Source organism: Salvia hispanica, chromosome 3 (assembly GCF_023119035.1).
Source record: "Salvia hispanica cultivar TCC Black 2014 chromosome 3, UniMelb_Shisp_WGS_1.0, whole genome shotgun sequence".
NCBI classification, from domain to species: Eukaryota; Viridiplantae; Streptophyta; class Magnoliopsida; order Lamiales; family Lamiaceae; genus Salvia; species Salvia hispanica.
Window position 1 is genome coordinate 41,905,976 of NC_062967.1, and position 16,439 is coordinate 41,922,414.

The 16,439-nt window shown below is 35.7% G+C and overlaps 1 protein-coding gene and 1 pseudogene across 1 annotated transcript; both read right to left on the reverse strand.

Moving 5' to 3' along the window:
• Positions 1-1,554: 1,554 nt before the first annotated feature.
• Positions 1,555-12,464, reverse strand: LOC125210215 (annotated as a pseudogene).
• A 1,023-nt stretch (positions 12,465-13,487) lies between these two features.
• Positions 13,488-15,185, reverse strand: LOC125216328 (ankyrin repeat-containing protein BDA1-like). Its single transcript, XM_048118020.1, has 2 exons — positions 14,588-15,185; positions 13,488-14,467 (listed from the first exon to the last, which is right to left on the reverse strand). The coding sequence occupies exons 1-2, from the start codon at positions 15,164-15,166 to the stop codon at positions 13,733-13,735; spliced, it is 1,314 nt and encodes a 437-aa protein (XP_047973977.1). The 5' UTR covers positions 15,167-15,185; the 3' UTR covers positions 13,488-13,732.
• Between the last annotated feature and the right edge of the window lie 1,254 nt (positions 15,186-16,439).

Consider the following 16,439-nt stretch of genomic DNA (forward strand, 5'->3'; position numbering starts at 1 on the left):
TACATGTGACCGTGTTCATTCCGCTGCATACTAAGATTCTAGATAGATAACATCGACTGTCTTTCCATATTCTGATAATTATTTATTGAAAAGTAAGATTTCCATTCAAATTCTAGTGATTAAGAGTTAATTTGAAGTTGTTTCCACTTTATTTTTGAATGAGTATTGAGTCACTATTCATCCCCTTTCTGTCCCCCTCTTCTTATCTCCCACCCCTAGTCACGGCTTCCCGGCTTTGCTATCCTTAGCAAAGTGCGGTCGTGATAATTCGAATTCAATTCAAACAGTACATGGCAAAGCCACTTCAGACAGGTAAAATGTAACCAAAACACAGCATTATAAACATATTCACATTTTCATTCCCATCGATAAAATAATTAGGACGTTGACTTTATTTAAAAAAAAGCCCACCTCGCTCGCTTATTTTTCTTAGTTTATTTTATTCCACTCCGACCTCAACTTGCTTGCGGAAAAACCCTTTTGGGAATTAAAGAAAATTACATTCAACGATTCAAGGAGTCAAATAAATAATAAAGATGCATGCATCTTGAGGCTTTAAAATTCTTTTCTCACTGGTAGGAAAATTTCGGACTCGAATCAATGGTAGGAAAATTTCGGACTCGAATCTTAATTGATTCGCAAAATTTAATTCAATGTATTTATACAATAACTTAATTGTTTCGATTAATTTTCTGCTGCCTAAGGCGTTGTGGGCGATGCCGGCCGGGTCGCTCACGTCCCCAAAATATCTGCGAATAAACCCAGCTCACTATAGATTAAATTACACTCCATCCCGAACAATTATTTCAGAACAGCCCCACCAGAATTTAAAAGGAACCAGGCAGCCCAAACCAAAACAAATAATTAGATCCAACATGAAATAATACTGAAGCCCAAGTAATTAAGATGCTGGCCCAAAAGAACCCAAGCCCCCAACAGTTAATTTCCAACAGCCCAAGACACATTTCAAAGGAACTCTAGCGGAGAGAGGGAGTATTGCTTAAGGATATGTGAAATACAATGGTCTTATTTATACTTCTCTAACCTTATGTGGTGCGACTCTCTTTTGTATTTTGGGAAAGAACGGGCAAAGAAAACCCAGAATAAAGCTTATAGCTTCTGCTCGACACAATTATAATAAAAAAAATATATATACTACCTCCGTCCCCCAAATTTTAACACAATTTACTATTCGGTCCGTTCCTGAAAATTTGACACATTTCACTTTTTACTATTTTTGGTAGTGGACCTCATGTTCCACTAACTCATTCCTACTCACATTTTAATAAAACTAATACTTTAAAAGTAGGACCCACATTCCACCAACTTTTTCAACTCACTTTCCATTACATTTCTTAAAACTCGTGCCGGGTTAAAGTGTGTCAAAATTTGGGGGACGGAGGTAGTAATTAACAATTGAATCAAACTTGCTGGACTTGGCGTCAAGTCCTCCTCTCTGTGATGGATTGGTCATCGTTGGGCTCGACGGTGTCCTTATGAACATGACAAGTAACAAATTAATAAAGCATGAATATATATAGCACCACCAATCAACTAGCACAAAGAGCGTGTGCACTTGATCAATCCATTTCTAAGCTTTTTAAAGGCCTTTACTATCAAACGGATAATATGTCCAACAAGAAGGAGAAACATCAAAAGGAACCACACAAGCATCGTGTACAATTGGGGATCTCCAAATTCATCCGGATCATGGCCTCCCTCTATCGCTCTCAAATATGTTGTGATGCATAAATAACTCCCTGCGATGGCTGAGATGGAAAGCCAAGTGATCACCATAAGGATCCACATAAAAGACCTACGCCCTATCGGCAACCCACTTGTCAAAAGCAATGCTTATAGACGATATAAACGCTATCGTGTTCAAAAAGTAGAAACTCGTAGAATATTCGATGGTGGTTTGTATGGATGGATCGAGTGGATTTGAAATATCATGTTTTTTCCAAAGACCACCAGGAGGGTTAACTCCAACTTGAAAAGCCATGGTCCCAATCAGGGAAGCCACCGCCATTAATGTATGTTTCTCTTTCTCAAGCCAAACAGCATGTTGCTTCATCAAACCATTCCAACTGTTTTTCTTTGCCTTCTTCTTTGTTGGCTTATCACCATGTTTAAGCAAGTACGCAATTTCAGGGTCCCTCAAGTCTCTTCTGCTTCTAGTAAGAACATCTATTGCTTTTAAACCATCATCATTTTTTGCATCCAGGTCTATTGCACCCACACTCACCAAAAATATCACTGCCTGATTTCAAATAAACACAATCACAATTTGGAGACCATGATAAAATTGGTTTGGTTAATCATTTCTTTTCCATAACTCCAAGATTTTATATCACCTTGGAACAAGGCATCGCTCTTTCTACAAATAATAGTCAAACGTTAGAGATCTATTTCCTTTTTTGTTGTAACATGTAGTAAATGGTTCAATTGAGAACTATCAAAAAATAAGAACTTATATGTTGAAAACACAAAATATATCAGATGGCAACACATCAGTTGCTCCAACTAGAATGTTTTGTGCTTCAAACGAAATTTGGTTAAACTTAACCTCTTTCTTTCCCACTTAGACTTCCTTTTTGGATAAAAGACACATATTTCATAAAATAGAAACATCCCTCTCTCTAATTTATTCTCACTCCTACTCTAGTCCTTCCATAACTCACAAATGGCCCTAGATAAAAATCTCGTGCCAAATAAGAAATGGATCACTTAGAATGGAACAAAGGGATTGTAATTTATATGATTATTTTTGTCACGACCGCCCTTTTAGAGTTAATTAAATGCGGGCGATCGCGACCTAAAAGGGCTTAAATTGCAAACAAAGACAAGGTCTAGGGTTCCATAAAAGAGTTTGACCAATATTTAATGAACGGTTAATATCAAGATAAGTCAGAGCAACGCTTTGGCAGTTAAATCAAAAGGATAACAACTATCATTAAAATAACAAAACGACAAGGGTTCAGAGTACTCAAAAACATATCATACCTCTAGGTTCCAAACGGGAATTTATAGTTTCAAGATCAACCAACGATAAGTAAAACATGTTTCAGCGGAAGCATCCAAGAGAAGAGTGAAGTCATGTATGAAGACACAACGACACCCGGAGTTTCAAGACAACCATAGTATTTTTATTAAATTGCTCAACACCACCAACCGCTCGTCGCCAGCTCAACCTGCACATAGGGAAAACACATGCAGGACTGAGTATTTTGAAATACCCAGTGGACTCGTGCCAAAACATTTTTAATAGATATGCCATCCTTACCATAGTGAACTCGAGTTTTTTCATTTAGTAAAGAATATCGTCAAGTATCACAAAATAATTTCATAGACTGGCCAGTCAAACAATTTCCCCCATTTTCTCAACAATCCACAATTCAAATCAATTCCATAGTGCGACGAAAGTGTGACCACACTATTCGCCCACGAGACCGGCCGACTAGCAAGGACGGCTCCCGATCCCAACTGTGTACACTAGCCTGATAGGGTTTGCGCCCTACTCAGACCCGAATTCGTTTATATAATCCTATAGCCTAATGGAGCGAACTCACAAACTAGGCATCAGGCACACAACATCATCAAAACAATCACAGGCATGGCATAACATTTTAAACCACCCTTATAACGCCATAAATCATGCTTTTCAATATAGAAGAGTTTAGGAAAATAAAGCTCACCTCGACTCCTTAGATCTCAAGTACGCTCTTCTCCTTGCTATAACGCCGAGAGCGCGAGTTATCACCTTTAATTTATGTGTATCACAAGTAAGTCTCAATCATCTACTCAAAATCATGCATGTTCCCAACGTTTCCCCTTTTCCCATCGATTCGTTTTATATTATCATTCAAAAATCAAGACATGTTCATCATATCAATTTTATTCGCACTACAACTCCAGATCTATTATCAAATCATGTTATGCATGAGTGTTCTTCAACACACATCACACACAACACACACACACGCACATCGATGCACACACATACACACGCACATCACTTTCCATTCATCAATTGTTTCCCCTTTTCACTTGATCTATATGCATGAGGGTTCAAGAACACCAATTAATCGGCTAGATGAGAAAAGATAGATCAAAATACCTCTTCTTGATAAAAAATGATCGGTAGAAACAAAGTAAAATCTTGATTCTTCAATAACTCTTGAGGCTTCAACTTGAATTCTTCTCAAAAGATGAAGAAATCTTGGAGGAAAATAGAAGAAAATTTGAGAGAGAGTGGGAGAGAAAAGTGGCGTGAGGGAGAGAGGGAGGAGGCGTGTAGTATGGCTAGGGTCAGGGTTTTTCTCTCTTATTTATAGAGTTCAAGAATATAATATCTTTAATTAAATAAATCAAAGATTTTAGAATATATGGTGGAGGAGAGTGGCGTGATTTATGGGAGAAATAAGGAGGAAATTTTTGAAATCTAGGCTATTTAATTAGCCTATAATTTAATTTGGTATTTCACGGAGTAGAATAAAATATCACGGAGCAGAATAAGAATAATAAATCCTACTATTTAAATAAGGGAGTAGGCGATTTCTGCCTATTAAATAGGTGTAGGATTTAATTTAATTTTTACGGAGCAGAATAAAAATAATAATCTTCCCAAATAATTAGGAAAGTGGCGTGAATTATGCTTCCTTCACAAGGAATCAATTTCAAATCTTAATTAAAATAGGATACGGCAAGATCTCCTTAGATATGGTAAGATATGCTAGGATATGCTAGAATTTATTCCTTAGATAAGAGATCAAATAATATAATAAAATAATTCTTTCTCCCATAAATAGGAGATTTTCGTAAATCTCCATGTAATAGCATAGGGGTCGATTTTTCTCATGAAGAAATAAGAAATAATTGGACTTTGGATTTAATTTGGATAATTATCCCAAGCAAATAATTAAATCCAAGAAAAACAGGATTCCTCTCCAATAAACCATGGGGGTCGAAAATTCCAAATATAAGGTATATGATATTTATGAAAATCCTATTTAATCTCACTCATCCCTTAGGAAATAATTCTCCACAATATATTCTACCCCGCATCAAAATATTTACACAATCACATAAAAAATTCCAACCATTTCCACTTTCACCTCATATTCTCAATGCATTGACTTTTCAACGGCCACATCATATATTCCACATCTTTGACTATTCAACAGTCACGTCATATACTCAACATATATGACTATTCAATCAATCTCAACTCCAAATCGCAATTAGGTCACAAATAAATCATGCAATTAAATCACTCATCAATTAATCCACATACTCCATAGCATTAAAAGCATTTAATGCAAAAATATTATGTCTCGAAAATTAGGGTTCAAAAAAGTGGGGCGTTACAATTTTCCCAATAATTAATGATGTATAGGGCTATATATATCATACCTCAACTTGCTTCTCTGCAACAGCCAAATGCAAGACAGTGTTTCCATCATTATCCCTAGAGTTGATGAAATCACCAGCATTTCTCACCCTGTTCACTATTAGCTTGAGAGCCTCCAATTGGTAACTTTTGACACACAAATGCAAAATGCTCTCTCCTCCACATTTCTAGGGTATAATAAATACGGCGACTGCTACCAAAACGGACTTAAAAGCAATAAAAACATAGGCTAGGGTTTCATTTAAAGAGATTTGACCAAGGTATTAAACGAACTATCAAAGCAATAAGTCAACGGTTTAACCTAGAAAATCAATGAAGAATAGACACCATAAACTATGATAAAAAATCAAGGGTTCGACATAAATTCAACAAAACCACAACATGTCTCAATCTTCTAAACCAAAGGGAACAAGTTCAAAATAGCCAAATAATACTAATAAGTTTCAAAAATTCAACGGAAACGACCAAGAGAAAGTGAAGCCATGTATGAAGACACAACTACACTCGAAGTTCAAAACATCCATCTTATTTAATTAATGTGCTCAACACCCGCCACCGCTCGTCGCCGTTCAACCTGCACATAAGGAAAACACATGCAGGGCTGAGTATTTTGAAATACCCAGTGAACTCGTTGCCAAAATATTTTAATAGTTATGCCACCCTTACCATAGTGAACTCGAGTTTTACAATTATCAAAATAAAGATCATCGAGTATCACAAAAATATTTTCATAGACTGGCCAGTCAAACAACTCCCCAATTTCCTCATCAATTTCCAAAATCACAACATTTCCATAGTGCGACGAAAGTGTGGCCACACTTTTCGCCCACGAGACCGGCCAACTAGCAAGGACGGCTCCCGATCCCACCGTGTACACTAGCCTGGTAGGGTTTGCGACCCTACTCAGAACCGAATTCTTTTATACATATCCATAGCCCTATAGCCCAATGGAGCGAACTCTCAAACTGGGCATCAGGCGCACAACATCTTCACAAATAATCACAGGCATGGCATAACAGTTTAAACCACCCTTATCTCTCCACATTTATAAATTTGCAACATAAAAGAGTTTAAGAATAAAGCCCACCTCGACTGCTTATATTTCAAGTACGTTTCTCTCTTTCGTTATCCGGCTTCGCAACCGAGGTTTCACCTTTTAATCACATAGGCACATATCACGAATCAGTTTCAACATCAACTCCTAAATCATGCATGTCTCAACGCTTCCCCTTTTTCCCACCGATCCAGTTTACGTTTATCATTCAAACCAAGTCATATTCATCATATATGTTTATTCACTCGACAATCCTAGATCTATCATCAACTTATGTCACACATGAGGGTCGTTCACGTGTCACACACACACGCACGCACACACATACATACACGCACACATATTTTCCATATACCATTTAACCCACTTTCACTCAATCTAGATGCATGGGGGGTTCAAGAATACCGATTAATCGGTTAGATGAAGAGAGATTAATATGTAGGTACCTTTTCTTGTCAAAACGAACAGTAGAAACAAAGTAGAGACTTGATTCTTCAAAAATCTTGAGGCTCAAACACTAACTCTTCTCAAAAGATGAAGGATTATAGAAGAAAATTGAGAGAGAGAGATAGAGAAGATAGGGAGTGGCGTGTGCAACGAGGTGGGGGGGATGATTTTTTTGAGGCTAGGGTTAGGTTAGGCTAGGGTTAGGTGGCGTGTGCAACGAGGTGGCGTGTTCAATAAAATCTTTAGGTAATTAAATAGAATATTTGGGAAGATTTGATTCTACACAATTAAATAAAACAAATATTGTGAAGTAGAGCGGAAGAATAAAAATGGCGTGAATTAAGGTTTCAAGGCTAGGGATTTTCGAAAATCCTAGGCTTTTATTTAGCCAAGATTTTGTTTGGTATATTTTTCGGAGTAGAATAAAATATCACGGAGTAAAATAAAATTATAAATATCCCACCTAAAATTTGAAATAGGCGTGTAATTGGGTTCTCCCATAAGGAATGAATTTTAAATATTAACTAAAATAAGATATGACAAGATCTTCTTGAGGTATGGTAAGATTTGCTAGAATATTTAATTTTAGGTATGGAAGGAAATCAATAAGGGATCAATTAAACAAATAAAATAATTCTTCCTTCCCAAAAATATGTGATTTTCGAAAATCACATGGAGTAAGTGGGGTGTCGATTTTCTCATTGAGAAATAGAAAATAATTGGGTTTTGGATTTAATTTGGATAATTATCCCAAGAATTAAATTAAATCCGGAAGAATTAGGATTTCTCTCCAATAATGTGAAGGGGTCGAAAATTTCAAATAATGTGGTTATAGTATTTATGGAAATATCCTAAAAATCTCACTCATCCTTAAACAAATAATTCACCACATAATTTCACCTTTAATTCAATTATTCACAAGCCACGTTATATACTCATTGATTTTGACTTTTCAACCCAACCTCAACCCTAGATACAACTTGGTCTTAAGAACTCATACAATAAATTCACTCATCAATTAATTCACGTCTCCCACGTCATCAATAAGAATTTTACGGCTATAAAATTAGGGTTCGAAATTTCGGGATGTTACAATCTCTATATCTTTCTCTCTCTTTTTTCTGTAGGTGTGGATATACATGGACTCAACTCCACATTTTATAGAAACAATTGAAGAAAATATTTTGAATTTAGCATTCTATATTTATTTTTAGTGGGGGACTAATTAGTAACAATTGAAAAAATATTTGAGATTTTGTTAAACAAAACAAATTTAGGATGGTTCCCATTCACCATAAACACTACAAATAAATGTCAGTTCACCGACGGAATTAGCGACGAAAATTTTTCGCTACAAACTAGCAACAGAATTAGGGACGGAAATTTCCGTTGTTAATTTTTTTCCTTTTAAATTAATATATTTTCCGTGGGTAAAAAATTTACCGACGAGTTTTTCACCGATGGAAATGTCCCTACAATTCGTCGGTAAATATCTCATCGGTAAAATGTCAGTTTACCCACGAAAAATACATTAATTAAAAATGAAAAAAATAGCGACGGAAAATTCCGTCGGTAATTATGTCGCTAATTCGTAGCAAAAAAATTTTGTCACTAATTCTGTCGTTAAACTGACATTTTTTTAGATATCTTGTCCCTTGAATAATTGCACAGATTGTTGATAATTTTGCATTATTTTCACCAGAAGATAATCATTGGAAAATAGAGCATCTGTAGAAGTACTCTCCCCGTATCATAAAAATATGTGCACTTTTCATTTTCGTCAATCCTATAAAATATAATTATTTCCATTTATGGAAAGTTATCCCAATTTATTACCCTTATAGATGAATCATATGCTACATACCTTATGTGAGCATCACTCTCATTTGACACACGTTTAGCATTGTTTGTTTCGATTTATATATTAATTTGATTCTAATACATTAAAAAATATTATTGAAATTTTTAATTTCACAAAATTCATAAAAATCAAAGTTTGATTCGCTCATTTTTCTATAGTTTCAAATAAATTAATAAAATAACCAACCCCAGCTATGATTTTTGTGAAATTAAAAATATTTTTTAATGTATTAAAATCAAATTAATATATAAATCGAAACAAGCAACGCTAAACGTGCGTTAAACGGGAGTGATGCTCACATAAGACATGTAGCATATCATTCCCATACCCTTATACATAAGTTATTTACAACTTATACCACTATTTAAACACCAATAATAATGTGGGTCTCACTAATGCGTAACACTACTTTAATTATCCTTCCCCTCATCTATCTTACTTTCTCAATTTTGTTTAATTATTGTGTCAATATCATATACGCATATATTTATGAGACGGAGGAGGTACTATATGATATGGAACATCAACCTTGTCCGTCTGTTTTGACAGAGTTCTACATAATATGTTGGTTTTTTTTAAAAGTTAATTGGCATGGGAATTATTTTACATCGCTTAAATGCGGGGTTTTGCTTGTTTTAATGACTTTAAGCAATTCCAGTGCCCGAATATGCAAGGGATTGATTGAGCATGCGCACTCCGATATTAGGGATTTGATGGCAAGATGTTATGTCTTCAATGAAGTCCGTCCTAAATCGATTTGTATAAGACATAAGTGTGGCGTTTAGAGAGCAATTGAACTCTCTCCCATGAAAATAATTATTTTCTGGATGAGCTTTCTACGTTTGGTCTATAACCTGAGATTACTTAGATATCAACATGAGAGTATATTAAAAAGTAATTAATGCATGCGACGATCAGGGAGGACAATTCGAGGTAGGTTCAAGCGGGGTCCACCTGCCCCCATCGTTGGTCCATGAGTCTTTGCCCGTCCTAAAACCACTAGGATTGGTTATACCATCGTTAATCAGGAAGCCTTAATCCACTTATAGTACCATCATAATTAATACTCCATCCGTTCACGATTAAGAGTCTCATTTCTAAATAGTGAGGGTTTTAAGAAATGTTAAGAAAAGTGGGTGGAAGAAAGTTAGTGGAATAGGGGTCTCACTTGTATATATTAGTTTTAAATGATATGTGAGTGGAATGAGTGATGCACTATTTTTTAGCACTAAATAAACCTGCAAGTATATAGAGTATGTATAGTATAGCTAAAGGTCAGTACCAGATATCGAACACGGGGAAGGTAAACACAAAGTGTCTATCTCCTACTAAGACTCAATTACTATTTGGAAGAACAAGAGAATTTTGGAAACTTTTGAAAACTAAAAATAATGAAAAACAATTAACAACTGATTGCAAATAAAACACATAGATAAAATATAGAGATAAGGGAATTCCAGGGATGTGCGTTCACAGTTATGGTTATACAAATTCCAAACTACAATACCCTAGCATAGTTATTACTTTGATAGGACGAGTCACCTAGCTTATGTTCAGCCGATGCAAACGTTGATTACAAGATTAGGGTTGTCAATCCTAACACGTAACTCCAAAAAGCTCCTAAGACCCTTAAAAAGTCCTCACTGTCAATTAACAGTGCCGTTTTAAGGGAAGCTAACTGTAGCGTCTACTAAGTGGATCTAACTCGCTAGAACTCTCTCACAGTTATGAAGCAAGCTATATTAAATCATACACGATTGTGTCACTCAATCATGAAACATCAAGATTAACTTAGGGAAGAAACAAAGTAAAAACAAAACGGATATTAAATAGAAAATTGGAATTGTATAACCAAAGTCGTTACTAACACATCCCTAGAATCCTATGAGTTTAGTTACACATAATGGAATAAGCTAAACACATAGATTGATGGGAAGACAATTTGAACATAAAACTAAAGCAAATAAAACCAGTAGGTTGAATCCTTGTCGTTCTTGATGTTCTTGAAATCCTTCTCCAACTCCTTGCACAATTGAAATACTCTAGCTTTTGATCTCTATGAATTATTTTACAAGTAGAAGCTCTCTAATTTGATGAAGCTTGAGGTATTATTTATAGGGGAAAGTCAATCCTCATTGTAGAAGGAAAAAGATCTTTAAATATGGTAAATCTTGGAGCAGATCTAGGGCAATTTGGATTCGCCGCCTTTCTCCGGCGGGCCGCCGCACCTTGGTCGGCGGTCGCCGCGTTGGAGTCAGAGTCTCTGTTCCTTCGGCGGCGGACCGCCGCACGACTTCCGGCGGTCGCCGGGCGAGACTCTCTTCCAAGTGTAATTTTCCGAGGCGAGTCGCTGCACTGCTCTGACCGCCAGGCGTCGGCGGTCGCCGTACAACTTTGCGGCGGTCGCCGGTCGCCGTACAACTTTGCGGCGGTCGCCGGTCGCCGCCTGACTCCAGATTTCCAAACTTTGCGTTTTGGCTCTCTTTTTGGGCTCAATTATGCACATTTCTCACAAAACACGTCAAAATACCAAAATAGATTTGACATAAAAAACGGACCAAATACTTGCCTTAAAATAGTGCAAAATCCGAGCGTATCAATGAGTTAGTGGAATGTGGGGTCTCTTTACCATTTATGGTAATTATGAACCGAGACTCTTATTCGTGGACGGACCAAAATGGAATAACAGGACTCTTATTCATGGACGGAGGGAGTAGTGAAAAATGAGTCAATTGAAAAAATATGATCACTCCGCATTTTATGGAAACATGAGTTTGAGTACTAGAGTCCTATTCTGATGCTTATAGCACCCTAATCCAAAATGAAGACTAAATCTCCACCCTTAGATTTTAAAATGAGTGGATAAGATTAAAGCTCACAAATCTCAATAAATAGAAGACAAAATATCAACAAAAGGGTAATATCGTCATTATGTTATCATATGATAATTTTCGTGGGTGTTTTTTTATATCAACATTGTGTATTACAAATATCAACAATATGACATTAGAATATCAACACAAGGACAAGAAAATATCAATACATTTTTATTGAGATTGGACATGCATAATATTGAGATTTTGCCTACAATATATTGAGATTTTTTGTTGCATTTGTTGATAAAAGCTGCTTATCAACATGTACGAAAATTGAAATATAATTTATCAAATTTCATCACCCGAACATCGTCGGAACATATGCAATTGAGATCTCGTTGGAATCCTTATTAAATTATCTTTAATTTGATATATTTTTTGCTAAAAAATAATTTAAATTGAGAGAGTTAAGTAAATTTAAAGATTTGAGATGATTTTGAGGAAAGAGAAAGTAGTTAGTTATAATTACTACATATAGGATTTGACATTAATACCCTTTTAATTTAATTAATAATTATTTAAACTTAAAATATATTACACTTGGCATTATATCAACCATAAGATCTTCTAATCTAATGGTTAAAAATTAGTCTCAATTTTGGATTGCTAATTAGTTAGCAATTGATCACCTCCCTGGAGTACTAACCACTAACCAGATTAAGCAAGTAAATGTCTACAATATTCTTCATCCTCAACCTTTCGATCCATGTTTAACATATCCTTCTATTACAAGTTACAACTAATAAAGCATCTAACCTGCTCTTCTCTTCTTGCTCTATACTGTCTTCCTTCTTTATTTAATATCTGCTTCTTCATCTCTTATTTAGAGACCAAATTTTACAAAACATAATTAAGGTCCTATTTACTTTTCCTATTAATAATTAGAGTATTTTTTTGCTACTTTAAGTGGTCAATTTCTAGATAGTAAGATTTGAAAATAGCTACCATCCCACTTGTTAACAGCAATTAATTAAGAGATGATATTTGTTGTTAACCAACTTCATACTCAATAGATTTAAATGGCCACCATGCCACTAGTTAACACATAACAGGGGTCAAGGTCTTTATTTATAATATCATACCCCAACTTGATTCTTTGCATAAGCCAAATACAAGACATTTTGTTTTCATCACCATTCTGAAAGTTGATACACATTCAGTAGGAACGTTCCTCAATCCACAAATTACCATCAGAATTATTAATGAGAAAATGAAACGATAGAAAAAAAAAATGTTCACTCCAAATTTTGCGGATGCATGAATTCGGTGTACTAGTCTTAATTAGGCAAATCTTTTTTAGTTGGGGACCAATTCATAAAATAGAATTCTATTGTTTTTGGATTTTTATTAATGAAAACAAATATAGGATTACTTTCATAGTTTCATTCACCACTCTCTATCTCACCCTTTATAATTGCACAATATGGTATAGTCATTGTTCGATCTCCATTTTCTTTGTATCGAACACTAAGGATAGCACTACTCGATCTCCATTCTCTAATACTAAGGATAACACAATGATACGTAGAAGAATCGTATCGGTTGAAGAGGGTATGATCATTGTACGATTGATGCAACTACGCTGGAGCAAAACAGCGGAAGTAGTAGCAGCGCTTGGGCGCGGCAGCGGCTGTTAGAATTCGTGAAGAAGGGTGGCAGTTCTAGGGTTTTGAGAGAAAAACCATACTCAAAAACCTTATTTTAGAAGAAGCGAGAATTAGAGATGAAGAAACTAATAATTTAATACTTGTATTTCTTGAGGATATATGAAATACTCTATCCGTCCCACATTAGTATGAACTTTTAGTTGGGCACGGTTCTAATGCACAAGTAATAAAGTAGGAAAAATGAAAGAGTGCATACTCTTGTGGGACAAAGGGAGTACAATGGCCATATTTTGTACTTATTTAAACCTATGTGCGGTTGCATTCTAGGTAAGAACCGACAAAGAAAACCCATAATGAAGCTTATAACTTTTGCTCGACACAATTACAGCATAACAGAATTTACAACTAAATCAAACTTGCAGGCGCAGCTGGACTTGACGTCGAGTCCTTCTCTGTGTGAAGATTGGTTACAACCAGTTAGCACAAAGAGCGTGTACACTTGGCCACTCCATTCCTAAGCTTTTTAAGGCCCCTCACTATCAAACGGATGGTGTGACCAACAAGAAGGAGAAACATCAAACCGATCCACACAAGCAAAGTGTACACTTGCGGGTCAGCTACCTCAAACGCTTGGCCTCCCTCTATCTCTCTCAAATACACTATGACGCATATATAACTCCCTGCGGCAGCTGAGATAGCGACCCAAATGATCACCATAAGGATCCACATAAAGAACCTACGCCTTATTGGCAATCCACTTGTTAAAAGCAATATGATGCTTAGAGACGATATAAACGCTACCGTGTTCCAAAGGTAGAATTTCGTAGAATAATCGGCAGTTATATATTTGGATGGATCGGGTACATCTGGATCAATAGGGTCTGTTGCATTCAATGGAATATGGTGGTTTTTCCAAAGACCATCCGGAGGGTTAACTCCAACTTGAAATGTCATGGCCGCAATCAAGGAAGCCACCACCATTAATGTCTGTTTCTCTTTATCAAGCCAAATAGCATGTTGCTTCAACAAACCATCCCAACTGTTTTTCTTTGCCTTCATCTTTGCTGGCTTATCACCATGTTTAAGCAAGTATACAATTTCAGGGTCCCTCACATCTCTTCTGCTTCCTGTAAGAACATCCATTGCTGTTAAACCATCTTCATTTTTTGCATCCACGTCTACTGCACCCACGCTCACCAAATATTTCACAGCCTGATTTCAAATAAACACAATCACAATTTGATCAAATTGTTTGGTTAATCATTTCTTTACCATAACCTTAAGAATTTAACTTAAAAGATTACTATCATTAATTAATTATATATATCATACCTCAACTTGCTTTTCTGCAACAGCTAAATGCAAGATAGTGTTTCCATCATTATTCCTAGAGTTGATGAGGACACCAACATTTCTCACACTTTTCACTATTAGCTTGAGAGCCTCCAATTGGTAACTTTTGACACACAAATGCAAGATGCTCTCTCCTCCACAAGCCCTAACCATAGTCGCTTCCGGTCGAGCTTCAAGCAGCAGTTTCATAGCTTCAACGTGGCCTTTAGCTGCTGCCAAATGCAACGGCAAAAGCTCGTTCCTATCGCGGGCCAAACACGCCTGGTTATCGACCGATAGAAGAGCCTTCACGACCCCGACATGGCCTTTAGCCGCTGCGAGATGCAGAGGAGAAGATAGATGCGAATTCAACTCGTTCACTAGTTTTGGCTGCAACCTTATGATTTCCCGAGCGAAATTCACATGACCCAACATGGCTGCAACGTGCAAAGGTGTCTCATTGAAACGGTTAACTAGAGCTCTCTCGAGAATTAATGGATCATCAATCAATAGTTGTTGAAGTGAAGTAATGGAATTTCGTGTTGCAGCTTCGAATAGTTTGGTTTGAAGCTGCTCCATCTCTCTTTTTTTTTTTCTCTCTTTTCTTGAGTAGGTGTGGATAGACATGGACTCAACTCCACATTTTATAGACGCTTAATTGATTTAAATGGCCACCATCCCAACTACTTAACACATAACAGGGTCAAGGTCTTTATTTATAATATCTCATACCCCAACTTGATTCTTTGCATAACCCAAATACAAGACATTTTGTTTACATCACCGTTCTGAGAGTTGATACACATTCAGTAGGAACGTTTCTCAATCCACCAATTACCATTAGAATTATTAATGATAAAACGAAACAGTAGAAAAACAAAAAAAAGTGTTCACTCCATGGGTGTTCGCCCGCCCTAAAATCAAATCAATTGGTTATACCATCAGAATATGCACTTTTGATTGGACACAGTTTTAACAACAATTCATAAAGTAATAAAGAAGTTCTTAAAAAAAGTAATTAAAGTATTTTAGTAAAGAATAGGTCCACCTCTTTAGTGAGAAAGAAATTTCTAAAATTAGAAAATGCATATTTTCGTGGGACGGATTAAAGTAACCACGCGAGAAGAAGGAAATTGGGCTGAAAAGGGCTCCAAAAGCATTGGAGAATTTGTACTCAACAAAGATGTAAATAGAATTTAATTCCAGGCCCAAATTACTTGTAATTGTGAACTTAATTTGAACTTAATTACTTACTCCTTAAATAAATAATCGGCTTAAACTTGACGTCCTTTTGAGAACAACTAAAAAATAGATAAAAGTCGAGATGTTATATTAATATATACTCTCCACGTTTCACAATAAGAGTCACATTCAGTGTGAGTACGAGTTTTAAGAAATGTAGAGAATAGTTGGTTGGAAAAGTTAGTGGAATATGAAGTCCACTATTTTATATTAATTTTATAATAAAATATGAGTAGAGTTAGTTAGTGGAATGTGAGACATACTTACCATTTATGATCAAAGTGAAATGTGACTCTTATTATGGGACGACTAAAATGGCAAAATATAACTCTTATTGTGCATTATATTCAAAACTATCTTACATTTAACACTAATACTATATTTTCCTCCCATTTAATATGCATTTCCAAATAAAGCGTGTATTGTGATTATTCAACCACTCCAATAATAAATGTTATATTTTGTTTCGATCCCTACCAATTTTATAAACTTGATTGACTGCATTATAAATAAAAATAATAAGTCTCTGATGAAATGTGGTCCCACCTTTCTAATTGTTTTTTATTAAATTTTATTAATAAACCAAAATAAAACAACAGAATTTATGATA